The following is a 19,647-nucleotide window of genomic DNA, read 5'->3' as shown; positions in this document are numbered from 1 at the left end:
TACTCTGGTATATATATTAATGAGACTTACGCACACAGGTTGGGGAAATTCTGGGAAAAGGGGAAGTTTAGATAGCAGATCTGACAGCATTTACATAGCATATTTCATCTTCAAAGCACTTTACAAACATTAGCTAAATTCTCACATCAGTCCTAGCAGGTAACTGAGTGGGCATAATTCCCAGTTCACAGATTGGGAAAACAGATTTTGATTTGCCCAAGGCTGCAAAGGAGTTGGAGTCTGAGGGCTCATGTAAATAGCACCGCAGTTTGGACTACACAGACCTCTTTAAACTGAACTACGTTAATTTAAACTATGTACCTTTTAGTTCACACCCACAGTTACCATACAGCACACTAGCATGTGCTGCCATTCACCCACACACACCTGCCCCCAGTTCTAAATGCACCCACACACACCTACCCCCAGTTCTAAATGCAGAGTTATGTAGACGTAGCCTAAGATGACCTATGTATTCAGAGGTCCCTGGCTCTGAATCCTGTGCTCTAATCATGTCTGTTACTCTCCCTTCAAGACTTCAGTTGTGCCTTGTGTAACATGTATTTGTCTGAAAGAAGAACCTAGCAAGAGATAGTGGGAGCCTTGTTTTCTTTATCACTATGACCTTTCGTTTGCAGTTAAAATTATCTAGAGTTCTTATAACATTTATTTCCTCCCCTGCATATGTGTCAGGGGAGAATGTGAAACACATGGTGAAACTAGTACCATTTCCTAAACCAAACCTAAATCCATTTGTCTACAGATTCAACAAATGGAAGTAATCCATTAGGCCATTTAGTCCCTCTTCCCAAAGAGAAGATTGCTTCCTATTGTATATTAACTAGTATTATCCAGTCTAATTGTAAATGCACCTGGAACCAAAAGCTTTTTTGATGTGGGGTTCCAAGTTCATGTAATGCAGTTGTGGGACAACCTGAACCCCCAGAGCCAACCTGCTTCCAGACTTGGGACCTCATGTTGCTGCAATACATGCTACTCCAGGCTGCAGCCCTGATCTGTAAACCTTTCAGAAAGATAACATTTTCCCATCTCCAGTTCCACCAGCTCTGCTACAGTGTGGTAGCAGGCTGCCTGAAGCTGCTCTCATGCAACCAGAAAATGGGTACAGGGTAAGAGTGAAGTCTTCTGCCACGCCTCTGCAGCACACCTGTACAGGGGAGGATGAGCAGGGAAACAGAAAATACTAAAGACTGATCAGTCGGTTGTATGTGAGTAAGAAAACAGAGTCAGTGATTTCCTTCACGTTACTCCTTCATATTGGCTTTTGTGATACTTGTTAACTGAGTTCAGAGGAAAACATACCGTACGAGTGAAACACCTTGCATGAACTCTCAGACAAATTCAGACACAAGTAAAATTAATAAATACTTTTACTCATGAAAAAAAAATATCACCTTTCAGAAACAAAGGCTGCAATCCAGACAAACAGCAGCTTCTTAAAACCCAAGGTCAGGGATTTTCTAAAATCTCCCCTCCTCACCCTCCTAAAATAGCTTTTCTACATATAAAAATGTCACTAATTTAAACTCCAAAATATCAGGAATTTCCAGGGCCAGAAGCAAGTGCAAAGAGAGATAGGCTAGATTTTCCTCTTTCAGGGGTATAAATCTCCCATTTCTACTCTGCTGGGTTGTGAGATATTAGATATGTCACAGCAAACAGACAATTGTTTGTCCTGGGCATCAGCTAAGAGAAATATTGTTGGCAATTCCATATTTGGGGGAAAGCAAGTGGCTGCTCAAAGCAGCTCAGAGATTTAGACTGTTCAATTAGCCTCAGCAAAGATGGAGCAGTGGGCAGAGTGCAGGGGAAATGCATACTGAACACAGTTTATTATTACTAAATAATAATAAAGGTAGAATTTTCAAAAGCCCTAGAGTTAGGCACCCAATTGAATACGATTTGTCCACTAATACCCTTAAGCTCTTTTGGAAATCCGAGCCATAGTTTGGATGAGAATTACTCGGGCATGTGGGACTACCATAACTTAGACTGACACCTGAACAGATGTTTTATGTAACCACTCAAAAAAATTACAAATGCACAATCAGGGTGTGATTCAACATATTAAAAATTCATAAGTTTAAAATCTGGTCTCTTGTAGCCCTTGTGAGAGGTAAAACAGGGGTTTTGCAACATAGAAAAGGGGAGGTCCTCAGGCACCAACAGAATCCAGCACACACTGGTCCTGGAAAGACTCAGATTTGGGACTTTAAATTTGTGGGTTTAAACACCTCTAAAATGATCTGAAAAGGGTCTTCTAACCTTAAAGTGTCCAGGGATTTAATAAATCCCTCTATGCCTGGCATAGTGGGACTCATGGTAACTAAGGCACCTCATTTTATAGGTTCAGGGATATTTAAAAAAAAAAGTCCCTATAAAATATTTTAAAGTTTTCTAAAACACATTTGTGGGGTCTGGAGCATTAAATGCGGCTGTGACCTTTAAGTGCTGTGACAGAGTATGGCAAAGTTCAAAGCCATCAGCTGCCTCTGGAGCTCAGGTGGATACCAAATTGAACAACAAAGAGGTGCTGGTGACAGTTTGTAAAAAAGGAACTGTACTAACTCAATTCATTTGTGTTTTATTTAATCATTTTTATTCAATAAAATCACTGTAGTTAATTACAAAGGCATGACTATCTTATTTGGAGCTAAAGACAACGCCTAAAACAGTTTTTCTGAAATGTGCCGTATACAGAATACATAATGAAGTTGAATAGTAAAGATTTATCAGCATGTATTTAGGGTTATTTGCATTACACATTTGTAATTCACATGCCTCTCCCAACCTCATGCTGGTAAGACTGACACCATCCCACACCACCCTCTACTCTGTGGTAGAAAACTATACTTTTCTGAGAGAGGGGTCATTAAGACCATGTCACCAGTATCTCTTAATTGAAACTGAAAGAATGAGTGTGTGTGTTTTTACAGCTCTTAAGCTAGAGGACAAATCCCACACAGCCTTCAGCTGTATTTGAACCCACCCAAGTATAATCATGAGACTTGATCTGTGCCCAAGATAAGACTAAAAATGTGCCCAAGATTAACAAACTGAAGTCTCTCTCTCTCTATAGCAACAGAGAAAAAGGCTATGAACACACCCCAACATTGTGAAATATGCAGTCAGGGAAACTGTTAATATGCTGGACTGATATTGTGGGAAGTCTTCATCTCAAGTATAACTAGCAGCAGATATCTGCAAAAGTTGAAACTGATGAAAGGAACTATTTAGCCAGGTTGAAATAGAAGCATGAACTAGATCTCAGGACCAAACTCAACCCCAACTTAAGCAAGTGCAACTCTGTTGATTTAAGTAGGAGCTGCTGAATGCTCAGCACTTCAGAAGAATCAAGTTACTTATTTAAGAGCCTAACATTAGGTTTTGTGCAGGTTGGTGGGCTCTTTCATCAGTCAAGGAAAGAACCAACACCAGAGCCAAGTCTGTTTCAGGCACTTGCCTTAATTCATTGGTTAAGCCAAATACCTGGACAACATATCCAGCTAAAGTAGCTCCTCTGCCCCCCCTTGGCTACAGTGCTCAGAGACATGTTCCTCCCCTATCTCAGCCCCTCCAGATCTGTGCCCTGATTCAGGGACTTCCTGCAGGTACCTATCTTCTCCTTCAGTTCTTATGTTCCAGACCATCTACCTGGGAGTCATCTAGTAGCTGGGTTCTTTTCCCCTATTAGAGAAGCCTTCTGACAGTTCTCTAGCCCAGCTGAGTGCTTGCTTTTATAAGAACCAGGTCCTTTTCAGGCTATCAACTGACCCTTAGCCCCACAGCCTCGGCTGGGATGCAGTTAATTAGTCACATGTGGGGCTGGGCCCATCTTCCTTTAAAGGGGCCAGTAACCCCAACACACACTTTCTTGACCTTAATAAATTCAAGTTCTTAACCATGCACATGAAGGCTGATGTAGTACATAGGAAGCTAATTAACCCTGTATGTTAGGGGAATTTACAGGCTCAGCTGTTGAAGCTGGAAGAGAGGGTAAGATCAGGAGGATTAATCACTTCAGAGCAAGGGGTATTGGGTCTTGTAAAGATGCAGCCAGCTGCCGAGTTCCAGACCAAAGAATTTACAGCACTTTTGTATAGTAGTTCCATAAATTCATTAGCTTCAGAGAAATTTACAAGTTCCTCTGGCAATGCATACTGAGTACATAAAGCAAATAGCTGCAACGTAAGGAATTGACACATACAGCTGACTGAAAATTTTTAAAGAAATATTATGGACAATAGTTTCATCAAGTCCAGGGTTGAATTTCTGGATGGAGGGGAACAGAGTGACAGAATAGCCAATAACCTAGTGTTCAGGATGTTTGTCTGGGATGTGGGAGAACCAGGTTCAACTCCCTGCTCAGCCTGATTTGGAGTGAGTACCCCAAACAGGTTGTTGGCTATTTGGGTAGAGTTTTCTAAAGGTCTCATTTTTGTTTCATGTTAAACAATTTCAAAACTTGGAATTATTTTACAAAATGTTTCTTGACTGGCCCTATGGACAAAGTTACATTCATGAAGGCTACAGAGCTTGCAAGCTGCACATCTCTTGTTTTTTCTCTTGAGAAACTCAGGGGAATGAAAAGAACACACGCTCATCCTAATACTATGTTAAAAATGTGAAACAGAACACTCAAAAAAGATAAAGAGATTTCAAGATTTAGTTTCTCTTACAATTTTAACTCCCAAAACTTGCACATATATAGTATTTTGTTCTCTTATTTTCCTAGTAAAATGTAAACTTTAAAGCATTGTTATTAATGTGTACAATCTTAGCATATATTATAGAAGAAAATTTAATATGATAGATTGTGTGTGCTTTATTACTTTATATATTATTCTCAAAGACATTATGAAACCAAAGCATCTAGAAATGGGTTATATGCAACTATAATTGACATTACAATAGTACCTAAAGTTGCCAACAAGGGATCAGGGACTTATTGTGCTGGGCACTGTACAAATGATGGGGGGTTGGAGGGGAAGAAAAAAAACAAACCACCACCACCACCACCACCCTAGAGAGTTTATAGTCTGGAGAAGAGTCCTTGAGTGAAATCCTAGGCCTTATGAAGCCAATGGCAAAACTCCCTTTGGAGCAGAATTTCAATCCTGGTGCTGGGTGCAAAAACCAGTCATTCCAGGATTAAATTTCACTGTAAAAAATGTCCCTAAGGAATCATAGCAATACAATAGATGGGGAATGTCACATGGCTCACACCCTTGAGCAGTCAACCATGGCAATACAGGTGAAGGCCAAAACTATAACAGGGTTCAAAAAAGAACTAGATAAATTCATGGAGGGTAGGTCTATCAACGGCTATTAGCCCGAATGGGCAGGGATGGTGTCCCTAGCCTCTGTTTTCCAGAAACTGGGAATGGGCGACAAGGCATGGATCACTTGATGATTACCTGTTCTGTTCATTTCGTCTAGGGACCTGGCATTAGCCACTATCGGAAGACAGGCTAGATGGACCTTTGGTCTGACCCAGCATGGCTGTTCTTACGCTTACAGCCAGAGGAGGGGAGCTCTGCTTTGGTGGGCCACAAACTCTGTCAAGAAGGGCTCTTATCCTGTTCATCTTAAACGCCAACCCAGTTTAAACTTTTGGCTTTTTCCATTTACAAACCTTCCTTTTCTTTTTAAACTTTTTTTTTTAAAAGACAGACAAGGTTAAAAGTGCATTTCCACAGAATCCAGACAACAGTCCCTAAAACACATTACATATTTTAGGGGGCGGGGGGGGGGGGGGAATCCTTTACAAAAGACTTGGGAAAAGCCTGGAAATGAACAGCTATGGAGCCAGCCAGTTTCCACTGCCACACACTCCATCACCATCACCCCTGCACACACATAAATAATGCTCATGCAGTACCAATACTGCCTCAAAGAAAATTTGTACAAATATGCAAAAAGGTGAAACGAATTAGTAGGAGATTATCAAAAACCCATCTATTATATTTACTACTGCATATACTTTAGAAAATTTTACTGGCAGACAATGTTAAGTTTAAGTGGGTGGTGTAAATCAGAGGTGGAAACAGTAAGTGATGATTTTACAATCACCTACTCACATCTTTCTAACTTTACATATATTTATGTAAATTATAAGGGAGCAAAGTTGAGACTGAGTGGAATGGTATAAGTCACATTGGTTAATAATATGGGGAGAATATGTGGCTTGAGTTAGGTAGCTGTATCCCTTCATTGTTCATCTCCCGACTTTTGAGGATTTCGGGATTTTAAGTTATTCTATGGAAATCTGAATACTTTTCCGGCTTTTAAGGCAGATTCCATTGATACAACCTAAAACTATTTCGTTGTTTACTAATAATACTTAGAAATCTTTACCAGAGCTCTCAAAGGACTTTCACCCCTTATGCCATGTTATAATTAACGTTTGTTTATATTTCATGAAATATACCCTCGGTGGGTTGACATAGGTTGCCTGTAGAACAGAAAAGCAGTTTCTCATGCCTTCATATATTTCCAATATGTATAATCACTTTGGCTTTGAATCAAAAATTTCACTGCAACCAGCAGTCCATAAGCTATTAAAAATCCAGTGCAATTTCTAACATTGCCTCCATTAGACAAGGAAGAAACAAGATCCACATCTTGGGATTTAGACAGCAGTTATTGAAACTATGTGAGAATGTCCCAAAAGAGGAAATAACACTAATATTTAAAGCCAGAAATATTTCACATCTAACTGGTAGTGCATGAAACTGAAGATGTAGTAATGTTTCATAAATGAAAATTTCCTAATATTTTATAATATTTGGTCATATTAAAAAACTTAACAGGTATGGGAATAAACACTTGGGTAAACACCTCACACAGCAATGAACATGTTAGCTTTATCTTTGTAGTAATCTAGTAAATTCTCACTACCTGCACTCAAGGGCAGAGACCTCTGTTTTGTGATTTCTGCATGACCCCACTGGCCTCAACTCTTCAGAGAGCCACAACTGGCTCATTCATGCTTCTCGTGCCAGTGAGCTGAGTTATCCTTACTACCCATTTAGCCCAAGATGACTAACATTTATTTCCCTCAAATCAGCTCACTCTCCTCTCCTTCTCAAAACCTTGGGAGAACAAGTAACTCTTCAACCCAGTCTATCACTTGGTAGCTCTGTCAGACCCAGGGAGGAGGGTAAGCGGTTTCTAAGGCTTCTTAGAAACAAGACTTCTTACTAAGAACACATTGCACCGTTTCCCTTCTCTCTAAACTGGGATTCTGGTGGCTCAGGAGCCTCACTGGATATTTTCTTTCTTTGTATCACACAAGATGTAGCATCTACGCTAGCTGGGAGTTAAACAATTTAGGGATCTCAAGGTCATGAGGAAAGAGAGGAAGTACGGTACTGGTTAGAGGACTAGTAGAGGTCAACGTATTTTTCCTGGGTCAGGTCAAGAATCAAATCAAGCCAAATATTTAGAAATAAATAATTTTGGGTCATAAAGTGGCAATATAAATTATTTATATTGCAGTAGCACAATGGGGACCCACTCGGGGATCAGGGCCCCATTGCACTAGGCCCTTGTACAAATGCCTAACAAAAAAACTTACCATGAAGAGCTTACAGTCTAAGTATAAAATGAGAGAGAACAGGTGGACACAAGTAGCAGAAGACGCAAAGTAACAGTGAGATGATTTTTTCACTTCACTTTTCACTACTGTCAGTGTTGTGCGCTGATCCAAAGCCACAGTATATTTCTCTCGCCATTCTACTCTTCTCCATGGAAAGATCTGATCCCAGCTGATTTCTAATGAATTGACTGCTATATGTAATGCAGGCCATGCATATATTGGACACAATTTATAGCCAGCAATTTAAGTTAAGTCTGCAGAGTCTACATTATACAAGTTCACTTGGAACAGCAGCATTAATATTTAATGACAATTACAAGAAACACACTGAATATTTGTGGCTTTTATTCAGGAGTGCCTGACAAACTAGTCCAAGCACTTCTAGATAGCAGTTGCTCAGATCTCTGATGAGTGGCTGAAGAATGGTGCACAGGCCAACTAAAACATCACCACACAATGTCTACATGTCTGCCTGGTTAGCGAGCTCTGCTATTTTAATCCTTCCATGCATTTTTGGAAGCCTTTAATCAGAGATGCAGTAAACTGTTTGACTTTTACAGTACATGGTAAGTGTAAATACTACCAGATTAAATGGTTTGGGTTTCCGTTCTTTGTATTAAAAAAAACCGAGCCGAAACATCTGTGCCTGTGAAGATTAAAGGGCTAAAAACCCTGGAAATAGAAGACTTTTGTATCCATGAGTCACTGCAGAGAGCTACAATGCCTGAGAAGCTTAACTACCCCACCAACTGATTTCATCCACATCTGAAGGGACTTAAATATTTTCTAAACACTTGAGAAAGTAAACTGCTCTGAATCAATTTAGCACAGTCTTTGTGTGACTAGAGCTTGAGACTTCCTCCTAATTGTGCCTAATCTTTCACACCAAGAGCACATCCATTGTTGGCTGTGAGCTCAGTGTTCAAGACAGAGAATGTTGTCCACTGGGAATTCAGCTGAGATCATGTACTTTCAAAGAAACTCGCAGCCCAATTTTGATCTCACTTGCAGCCATTTTACACTAATGCAACTTGACTCCTCCTGATTTACACTGAGGTAAAGCAGATCAGCATCAGGCTCTCAGATTCTAGAACTGAGAGGCTTCTTCAGGTTAAGTCACTACCAAATTCAGGCCATCTGTCAAAAATATTTTAATAAAACTCTTTCTTTCCCTGTCAGTGATGATCACATGTCCCTGATCGTTTAGGCTGCTGAACTCCTTCTCGGAAGCCATCAGCACTCAACCCCTAGTAGGAGTTGGAGCTCAGTACCTTGCAGGATCAATCCTGCTATGCCAAAATGATGCTCTTGTCACTGCACAGCGTTTATTTTATTTTTATGAACACATAAGCACAGATCCATGGCCCTGGCTAAGTCCCTTTTGCATAATTCCAGCAGCAAAAAAGGGGCCTTAAAGCAGCCCTAAAGAGGCAACTAGCGATTCCCCCAATGTAGACAGTCTGATTAACTTCCCTCCCCTAAATTTACACTGGGCCCCAATGCTAGGAAAGACAAAGTTAGGTCCTGTACCTAGGGATGCTAATCTTGGTTGGATGTATTCCTGGAAACTTCATCAAATGACAATCTTCAGGAATTAAAGATTAATTTTTTAATTCCTGGAGACTCCAGGCCAATCATTACTTGTACCTGTAAGATATTTAAAGGTCCAATATCTCACAACTCACTTGGTCTAGAAACGGGAGATTTATACAATTGGAAAGGAGAATCTTCCAGCTTTCCAGTCACAGCACTTGCTGTAGGCCCTGGAAGGTGCTAGGCTTAAAGTAGTTACAGTTCTGTGTATATGAAAACTATTTTCAGAGCTCCATGATAAAGCTGTTCAATAATCCCTGATTGTCACAAGTGTTGATGAAAAGATGAGGGATAACATTCTTCACAAACATTATGTGAAAAAAAGCGTGTGGCTTGTTTCCACCAGTTCTATCCCACAATTTAAAGGATGGGAAATTTGCTGATAATCTAACTCTCGCTGCTGTCAAGCTATACTCTAGAATCTAAGCTTTCACTCAGAAGGAAACAAAAAACTTCTCTCACCTCTCCATAATTCATCTTCACTAGACTTTTGAGCATCTAGCTAATAGTTTGTTAATTAACTTGAGGTACTCACTATATTTGTAATGGCTAGCGTGGATTCTTCCCACATGTTTGTTCCAGTGGTAAATTCTTCTGTATGTGCATATTATATGTATGGAATATATGAATATGCAAACATTTGTGCTTTACCCTACGGATAAGTCTCTGAGTTAAGGAACATTTTCAAATGTAAAAACTGTTCCTGAGTCGGCAGACAGCCTGGAACAATAGCTTAGAGAGATGTGAATGGCCTTGGATCCTCAGCTCTGAAACCTTAAATAAAAATAGAATAACTTTCTATTTTATTCAGATTCAGAGTTAATAGCAGAGCAGTACAAATAGCTCTACTAAAAACAGCATGTTAGCTCCTAAAGTCACGTGAATATGTTCTTCATTTTTAGTTCACGGGGTCTGGCCCCTATAAATTTAACAATGCTCATCAGTTTCTAGTGACCACAAAAATTCTAAGTGAAATTCAATTGCAACTAACATGTTTTCTGATCAAGAGCAAAACTTCTGTTTAAGGCAACAAAAGTTCAGAATAAGAAACTGCAAACAAAAAGAAAAACTCTCCCAACTAGCACTGTTGTCCCTACAGCCTGTTTCCATTTGCACTTCTGCACTATTTAAGTAATTTGGCTAATTTTCCTCTCTAGCTAAATTTAGGCTAGAGTGCCAAAAATGGATTATTTTTTGTTTCTGAGCAAAGTAACCTATTCAGCTTAGCTCCTGCAGGATTTGCTGAAGAAGAGATTTTCTCTTCTAAAATATTTTTTACTGTATGTTGGCATGCAGGACCAGACTTTCATTTCTCTCCTAATAGTAACACAGCCAATAAGCCGAAACCTATTAGAAACATATCCAAAGCAGTGACTCAAGTTAATTAAAACAAATGTTAGTGTACATGGGAAAACTACAGGTGAACTTTAGTTCAAAAGCAATATTACTTCCAAACAAGCTAAAGTATGATGTAAGCTTCCAACTCAGCAGGAACCCATTCCAAGCTGCTTTGAAGGAAAAAAACATTCCTACCACTGATACCTTTGAGGGAGGGAAAGGGTGTTAAGGAAGAGAAATAAAGAATAAAATAAAATAGTAAGACCTCCCATAATGAGAGAGAGAGAGAAACACCACCCAAAGCCTCTGCCTATAAAGTCATAAACTACAAGGTCTCAGCTGCACTGTAAGTGGGTTAACTGCACTGAGGTGCAATTAAATTGGATTCCCATCAGCTGCTTTGGGGAGTTTCTTCACTTTCCAGAAAGCTTCAGAGTAAGAAAATAACTGGACTATTTCCAAATATTTTAGCAGAACATTCACCCAAGTATTCACATCCAGGACTCCAGAGTATATTTCCTGTCTTTACCTTTCAGAGCCAAAAACAACTGCACAAGGTGCAAACTGAGCAATCATCAGAGGTGAAAGTGGGCTGGTACGAGCTGGTACAGCGTACCAGTAAGATGTGGCCACCAGTATAGGCCCGTACACAACTGACATTAAAGGGCTACCACGCTGCCCCTCTTGCCCTGCCCAGGGGAATGGGGGCAAAAGCAGCAGCTGTCCCGTGGCCTGGCAATTTAAAAGGGCCCAGGGCTCCCAGATGCTGCTACTGCAGCAGTGGCCAGAGGCCCAGGCCCTTTAAATTGCCTCCGGAGCCCCAGCAACATGGAAGGGCTGGCTGGGGGAGGCTGACCTCCAACCACATCCCTTCCGCCTGAGGCCCCACTCCTTCTGCCCGAGGGCCCAGAGCTGGGTCCTCGTACCAATAAGACTTTTAAGTTACTTTCACCCCTGGCAGTCATACTATTTCCAGCACCACAGACTAAAGCACCAAAGATTTATGAATATGCCAAAGGCGCATGCATAAAGACTAGTGTCTAAACAGTCTCTTTATTCCCGGAGACTGGCTCAGATCCACCTATTTAATGTGTACCCTAATTTTTAATTCCATAAAGCCTTGTAAGAGTACATAAGAAAGATGCCAAACAATGTTAAGTTGTATCATTCACTAGAATTTTAGAAACAGCTACTGCTCCACTGCAGAAAACCTCTCTCCGAACATATCTGCTGTTCTGCAATTTCTGTCTACAGAAACAAAAGGAGCTCAACACAGAAATACACGTAGAAGCTGCTGACAGGGGGACAAAGTTACTCCCTCAGCAAACATACACCAGAATCTCAACATACAAGCAGGAACAACTGCCCCAGTGACAAAGCTGAGAGTTTACACTTAATTAGAAAGATGTCTCTCTTAGCCTGAGCAGCTAACAACAGTCTTGTTATCTGGCAGTTGATAGGTGGGGTCAAAGGGGTTTGGGGAAGTTCATAGATTTTAAGGCCACAAGGGACCATCATGAGCATCTAGTCTGACATCCTGCACATTGCACGCCACAGAACCTCACCCACCCGCTCCTGAAATTGACCCCTAACCTCTGGCTGAGGTACTGAAATCCTCAAATCATGATTTAAAGACTTCAAGTTACAGAGAATCCACCGTATACAGTACTCTAGTTTAAATCTGGAGGGTTGGCAACCCTACAATCTGTTGCATGTAAGGGACAACATGTAAAACCAGAAGCATCTCAGAAAACTGGTAAGAAACTACATCACAAATTGCTCCCAATGGTGAAATGCCCAGTAAGTGAACTCTGTCAAATTATCACCTTTAGTGACATGGCAAGGAAGAACATGCCTCTAGGGAAGAAGGCTAGCTGGTTGGGGAAACTTCCTCCCTATGATGTCATTTTAGCAGGGACGTTCCCCTCCTCTCTGCACTTTAAGATCCCACCTTGAAGGCCACTTCTTTGAGTTTGCAGAGAGTGAATAACAGAGCCCATCCAACACTAGTCCACAATCACCCAGTATGGAAGGCATTAGTCACTCTCTCTCCCAGCAGGGGACTGGGAATCCAACCTGCATCTGGCAACAGAGGATGCCAACCAACACAAGGGCACAGGGCCAGCCAGCCTCCCATCTTTTTTAAATAAGATCCTACATATAATGCCTAACAGCAGAGGTATTTGCACCAAGTTAGTGCAAGAAACATACAGTAACACACCATACGTATTACTTCTAATGATACAAAACCCGAATTTCTGTAGCTCACCTTTCTGTGTTCAATTGATGTCTGCGGGATGACCAGTTGAAATCCTAATACCACTATGAAACTGAGAAGTCTGCAAAAAATAAATAATATTGATTGTGTATGTATTGCAGATAATCACTGAACCACACCACATACCCCAGCTACCTGTCTTAAAGCTTGAGCCTACAAAAGCTTAGGCACTTGAATAAAATTTACTGACATGAGTAGTCTCACCTGAAACATCCACATAACACAACATTTCTTGGACCACATAACATGTACTTCTGCAGCATGCTTGTGTTCATGTGTCCTTCTTAAAGGCAAAAAATATACCAAGCAACTTACCAGCATGATAATAAAGAGAGTAGTATTGGGTAAGCCACACAACTATACACACACACACACAGAGAGTTTTATTACTACAAACCGTATCCCACTTTATGCTTGAATGAAGATGAAAGCTAACATTTTCAGAAGCATTCCATTAATTTTGTGCACCTCCATTTCTGGGTGCCCAGATACATTTCCCCTGATTTTCGAAAGTGCGAAGGAAAATTTAACTGTAAACATACAAAACCAAACCCCACTTCTTAGTTCCTTCCTGGGACATGCCTCCTCCCTCCTCAGTACGGTTGTGTAAAACAGTGTTGAGGAAGCACTGGACACGCACAGAACCTCCACGACTGCAAGGGAACAGGTTCCTCTCCAGTCAGCTGTGGAGACTGACTAGACTTTATAGCACAAGACCTGGGGGGCAGCAAGACAACTCACTCGTCACTTTCTCCAGAGACTCTCACCACACCCAGGTGCCCAATACATGGTTCAATGTTTATGAGCCCTATTCCCCCTGCCTCTCTCCATCCATGACATGTCAACAAAGAGAAAGATTTGCAGATAGCATCTCAGCAACCTCTGCTCCCCACTCCAAGTGGAGCTACAGGCCCCAAAGTCCAAGCTGCTTTTGAGCCTCTCTGGCCCTTCTTCCACCAACCAGGCAGACACTGATCCACCATCAATAAGGGGCTTACTTGTCACACCTATATGGGTCCAAATTTAGCTCAGTGAGGGGTCTCATTCTTGGCCCTGCTGCCAGCTATTTTGTGGTGCTCAAAAGGCTGCACAAAAGGGATTGCTGGTCAGAGGCACACCAGTTGCACCTAATATTTTTCTGTGATGGGGTTTGGTTCACGGGTGCAATCCAGACCATTGAGAGGTTGTGTCACTACCTACCCTGAAACGCTGGGTGCCTCACAATTGTTGCTGTAGCTCTCAACCAGCCTACAAGCAGGAGGGTCATACCCTGAGCGTCTGTGTATAGCTGCAGCCCTGGTCTAGCAGACTCTGACCCCAGCAGCTTGAAGCAACACACCGTCACACGCTGGCTTCCACCAGCTTTAGTTACAGCCAGCACACTCCGAGTCCCAAATTTTCCCAAAACAGTGCGCCCTGTAATGTCCAGCCCGCTCCTGGACAGCTCAGAGAAATAAGGTCCGTTTGTTCCTCTAAAGACACAAAACCAACCAGCTTGCCACATTAACCGGAGTTAAGGTTCACTTTAATTCAAACACAGCAATGGTAATTTAGATTAATGTTAAAACAAGTTTATTTACAAAAGACGACAGGATTTTAACGGAATTCAGGTACAAAAGGAGGAAAGTGAAAAATTGTTCTCATTAACCTCTGAGGATAGGACAAAAAGCAAAGGGCTTAAATTGCAGCAAGGAAGGTATAGGTTGGATATTAGGGGAAAAAACTTAACTGTCAGGGTAATTACTGGAACAAATTGCCTATGGTTGTGGAATCTCCATTACTGGAGGTTTTGAAGAACAGGTTAGACAAACACTTGTCAGGAATAGTCTAATTATTACTTAGTCCTGCCTTGAGTGCAGGGGACTGGACTAGATGATCTATCAAGGACCCTGCCAGTCTCACACTTCTATGATTAAGTTAGAAAGGGTTACAAGCAAATAAAAATGAAAACTCAGATCTAAAAAGTGTCAAACTTAATCTATCAAGGTACAACCTTAGCTATGCAAGTTTCTCACCTATAATCAGTTTCCAGACAGTTCAACCATCCCTTGGTTGAAGGACCCATCTTTCTCAGCTTGCATGAGCTCTGTTCTGTGTGTTTGTCTAGTTATAGATGCAAAAGATGGCTTCTGTCTTTGTTTATCTTCCAAAGTCCAATGACTATTCCAAGAGGCAGGATGACTTCATGCTATGTTTCCCCTTCCTGTGGCCTTCCCACCCCTTGACTGATTTCTGCGTAAATGCAGCTTCCATCGGTTTTGGTCACACCTGGCTTAACCTCAGGAGATAGCTGCCTGCCCTCCTGTCTGAGAGGGAACCTGTTTCTCCACAGACTTTAAAACATAATATCTTTAAGTATCCATATTTCCTCCTATTCTTTTAATACATACATTTCACAATAATATTAATTAGTGTGTCGTTAGCTTTCAGCAAAGACCTCACTCTATACACTTCATTAATACAGTAATACTGTATACGATCAGTTGATTCAATTGCTTAACATCTGAGATTCAGCCAACTGTCTTTATAAACCAGTAAACCTTTTAAATGGATTCTTATCTACACAGTCAGGTAATTTGCTTTACAGAGGTGATATTTCTAAAGTGCACCATGCCCTAGGTAACCTTTAATGCACACCAGCAGGATACACACAGATCAATTAATGTGCAACATCTTAGTGCACTTTAGAAATCGTCACCCCATAAGGCATATTACCCCATCATGAAGACAAGCCCAACAGATCAGACAGAATTCAACTGTACTTCCCACTCACAGCTCTCTTCTCCACAAACCTTTAAAATATTCTACATTGTTTCAGACACTTTCAGAGGGGGGCTGACAAATCTCATCAGGAGCAAGGTGTCTCATACAGTGATCCCTTGGTAGTCTTGAAACAGTTAACTGAAATTCTACTAAAAGAGTCATCTAGGCTTTTAAACTCCACAACAAAAATGAACGACGTGTCACAAGCTTTAAACCAAAACTGCTGTTGAGTTGTTAGGTCCTGACCCAGGCCTGAGTATTCTGGGTTAGGTCCCAGGAAATCTTCTCCTGACCCATCTTCACCCAGCACTAGGGTTACCACCTGGCTGGTATTTGACCAGCCTGGCCTTTTTTTGTTTGTTTGTTTTTATGAATTGCCAGAAACAGAATTTAATCTGCCAGGGTTTTTTGAACTGGTTCTAAAGATTTTCATTATTATCATCACAATACACTGGGATATCTAATGTTAGAAGTTTCTGTGTCCAGCTAACAATGCTACGATGTTGCTGTTAAAAATAAGAAATTGCTGCAAATGGCAAATTCAAACAGCAAATATAAATTCAAGAAATAGATTAAACAGATTTTCTTTATGTATGAAGTTCCAGAAAGTTCACATTCAAGTATGCACTTAAAAATATAGAATCAATGAAGTTTGAGGGGGGAAAAGGAATCTCAGTGAAGATGGAAACAAACAAAGCAGCTTGGAGAAACACGACAAAGGTAAGAAAATGATGTTATAAATCTTATCTATAGGTGCTCTCTCTCTAGATACTATAAAGTGACTGTTGATGTGGGTGTGTGGAGTTCCTTTTGGTTGGAGTTGTGGTGGGCTTGCCTTGTGGGGAGCATGCTAGGTTTTTTGCATTTTAAAAGGTGGTAACCCTACCCAGCACTCCTCCTTAGGAGAAGCAAGCAAGCCATCTTATCTTGTCTGGTAGGTCCTGATTGCCTTCTGCCTCCTCCTGGCTCTTCTAACTGACAGAGGTGCAAATCTTGCTGGTTCCCCCAGTATCAAGCTTGAGTCACTTCTCTAGGCAGTGTTTGGAGGTCTAAACTCACTACCCCTCTTTCCCCGGTCATACGTCTCCTTAGAGAGGGTGTGTCAGGGCAGTGACAGGTCCAACAGGGGCAGAGAAGCCTTGATATACACTGTCACAGGGGTCTATCAAACAGAGATATTTTTTCTGCACTTGCCATTTCGTTACTACAAACACAGAAAACTCAAGAAAATAGTTCTCTACATTAGAAAGATATTTGTTTGCCTTCACTAACATACTGGGGGTGGGGGAACTGGCCATTGGATAATATTATATAGTGCCTATCACCACCTCATTATCATGTTCTAGTCCTCTTGCACAAAGCAATAACCATGAAAAAGGATAAAAACTATAGCTAAATCATTAGGCAGTGCCAATCTTGTTTTCTTTGTTTTTAAATAAGAACATTTTAAAGCCCTTTCAAAAACCATGTTGCATCTTTTATTGTTATTAGCACCCAGAGCCTCTGCATACACAGTAAGAGACAGTCCCCATTCTGAAGAGGGGGCACTTCCAGACAAATGGAGGGAGAAAACAGAGGCATAAAGAGGGGAAATAATTTGCCCAAGGTCAAAACTGGAAACAGAACTCAGATCTTCCTACTCCCAGTCTAGTGCCCTAACCACGGAACATGCTGTTTTCCCAAATGTGTCCTGTAATCCAGGAGCCACATATGCTTTTTCCCATGGGCAGGTGATCTCCTTCATAGTGCCCCATTTCAATGAAGTTTCAATAGAAATATGACAAACTCCTAGCTAGAACACAAATCACAGACACCCCTGGGCAGCTTCATATTATATGATCCCTGGAATAGTTTCGGAACATCTGATTTGCTCCAGTTGAATACCCGCTTTACTTTTTCAGAGGTCTTCACCCTCTGTCTAGCTTCTACTCTCCCTGTTCCCTCAGAGGGTACAATAGGAAATTCAGCATTTGCATAGGGAAACTAACTTTCATGAACAGCAAAAGGCCAGGCTCAGTCAATGGGCAGCACATTTCTATGAATACATTTTAATAAAATCCTGCATGAGGGTGGCAGTTCTAAAGTGAGCAAGGACTATAATCTTCAAAGCAAATTACTTACCAGATTAAAAGTTCCCACTTCAAAATTGAACTCCTTAGCACGTGTGTGATTATTCTGTGCCAAGCTTTTCCTGACCAGTCTCTAAAAAGGGGATTACAACTCAGCATGTGTGTGAACATGTGCACAGGGACAATGAGGGTAGTTTATAGTTTGTCTCTGTGTATATGCTTGGGTCTGCCAAAAATATTTGTTATCAACCTACTGTTTCAAGCACATAGGAAATCTGGCAGGAATACTTAAGCCTTCCTGAGGAAAGCCTCTGGGTTGATTGAGGGGTTGTGATTTTTTTTTTTTTAATTTTGTGTTATTTCACTTTGACTCAGTTGACTTTGGCCACTTCTCTGGAGTTTGTAATTTTATTTATCATGCTTGACTATTGCTAGGTTCCCTAAACTACAAAAATAGGTTTATCCTGCTCTGAAGATTTGTTACAGATGTTATAAATAAGCCAAAAAAATACCAAGCACACATCAAAATTAGGCACATTTGAAGTGGAGTATGCAGGGATATATCAAACTGTCAAACCAAAACATCCATCTCACACTAGGTGGAGAATACAGTAATACTCCCCCATAGTGGCAATGCCATCTTTTGTTTAAATCAATGTCTCGGGGGAGGTTTCCTGTTGAAGACACTAATGCTCTTATCTGGGGAGAACTGTCATAGAATTAATAGAATATCAGGGTTGGAAGGGACCTCAGGAGGGTCATCTAGTCCAACCCCCTGCTCAAAGCAGGCCCAATCCCCAGACAGATTTTTGCCCCAGATCCCTAAATGGCTCCCTCAAGGATTGAACTCTCAACCCTGGGTTTAGCAGGCTAATGCTCAAACCATTGAGCTATCCCAAAAGGCCCCCCTCCCCCATAGAAAACCCAAGGGGGGATGCCCCTCAGTGAGTTTCTCCCCTATTATTGATTATGGTATGGGGGATGGTTGTCTCCTCATGGTATAAGCTGTGGGGCCACTCTGTATCATACCCTGTGCCTCTGGCAGCCATGGTAAGTGACTTCCCTGAGCATGGTGGCTTCTTGGTCTGTCTTGTGAGGGGAGGCTGGGAGAAGTCTCCACAGAAAAGGTAGCACTGTTATAGGCTGCAATATATAGAAGATCCATTGGAGTGTGAAATCCGAGCTGAAAGCTCAAGATAGAAGCAGGTCTGGATCTGGGGATTTGGGTCCAAACCCTAGCATTTGAAATTCAGAAGAGAGAGGGTTGGACCTGAGGGGTCACTTCCAGTCCATTTTCATACAAATGAAAGAAAACACACAATGGTCTAGCAGTCATGAACATGTGAGTCAATCATTCCAACAACATACAACTTTCAACTTTAATGCATACAATTCAAAGTTTAAGAATAAAAATTATTTAAAAGGCATTTACTATAAATAGGAGTCATTAGATCTCACCAAAAATGGTAAAAAAGATCTGCAAATTACAAGAAATCCTGCTAGGACACTGACACAAGGTGAAAACAAGCCCTCCTGGAACAAGACATTGAGAACTTTCCAATTCTCCTCTCCCCTCCTCTCAAAGATTGTCCTTGCCTGATTGTTCTAAGTGAACTATGCACTTAACCATTCGATCATTTAGACTGGACTTTGCATTAAACTACTAATGGTCCAAATAGTTAAAACAACACTTGCTTGTAAAGTCTACAGATATACAGTCAATCAATACTTATTGCACTATGACAAGAGCATATTAAATCATTAAAAAAAATTTATTGTACAACTTACCTCAAAGATACTATTAAAATGTCTACCATGATCCTTGACTATGAAGTCTTTTGGGGTGAACAAATGCCCTTCGGTGTGTTAGAGTCCAGATTGCAGATTACACACAAATCCTACAGAAATAGAGAAAAATAAATATTTGTCAATACTTATTCAATAGTTTCCAGGATGCCAATGAAACTAGAGATAGGTCCCAACCA

The 19,647-nt window shown here is 41.0% G+C and overlaps 1 protein-coding gene across 1 annotated transcript in view; it reads right to left on the bottom strand.

The window, feature by feature from the left end:
• THSD4 (thrombospondin type 1 domain containing 4) overlaps positions 1 to 19,647 on the bottom strand; it is a 654,719-nt gene that overhangs the window by 594,892 nt on the left and 40,180 nt on the right. Inside the window, exons 2-3 of the mRNA XM_050967929.1 lie at positions 19,451 to 19,560; positions 12,822 to 12,891 (exon numbers count right to left, since the gene is read on the bottom strand). Of these exons, the coding sequence (XP_050823886.1) occupies positions 12,822 to 12,891; positions 19,451 to 19,479 (99 nt within the window). The 5' untranslated portion in view covers positions 19,480 to 19,560. The remainder of the gene's footprint in view (positions 1 to 12,821; positions 12,892 to 19,450; positions 19,561 to 19,647) is intronic.

Source organism: Gopherus flavomarginatus, chromosome 9 (genome assembly GCF_025201925.1).
Source record: "Gopherus flavomarginatus isolate rGopFla2 chromosome 9, rGopFla2.mat.asm, whole genome shotgun sequence".
Taxonomy (NCBI): Eukaryota; Metazoa; Chordata; order Testudines; family Testudinidae; genus Gopherus; species Gopherus flavomarginatus.
Note: the sequence above shows the minus strand (reverse complement) of the source record. Positions and strands in the feature narration are given on the sequence as shown.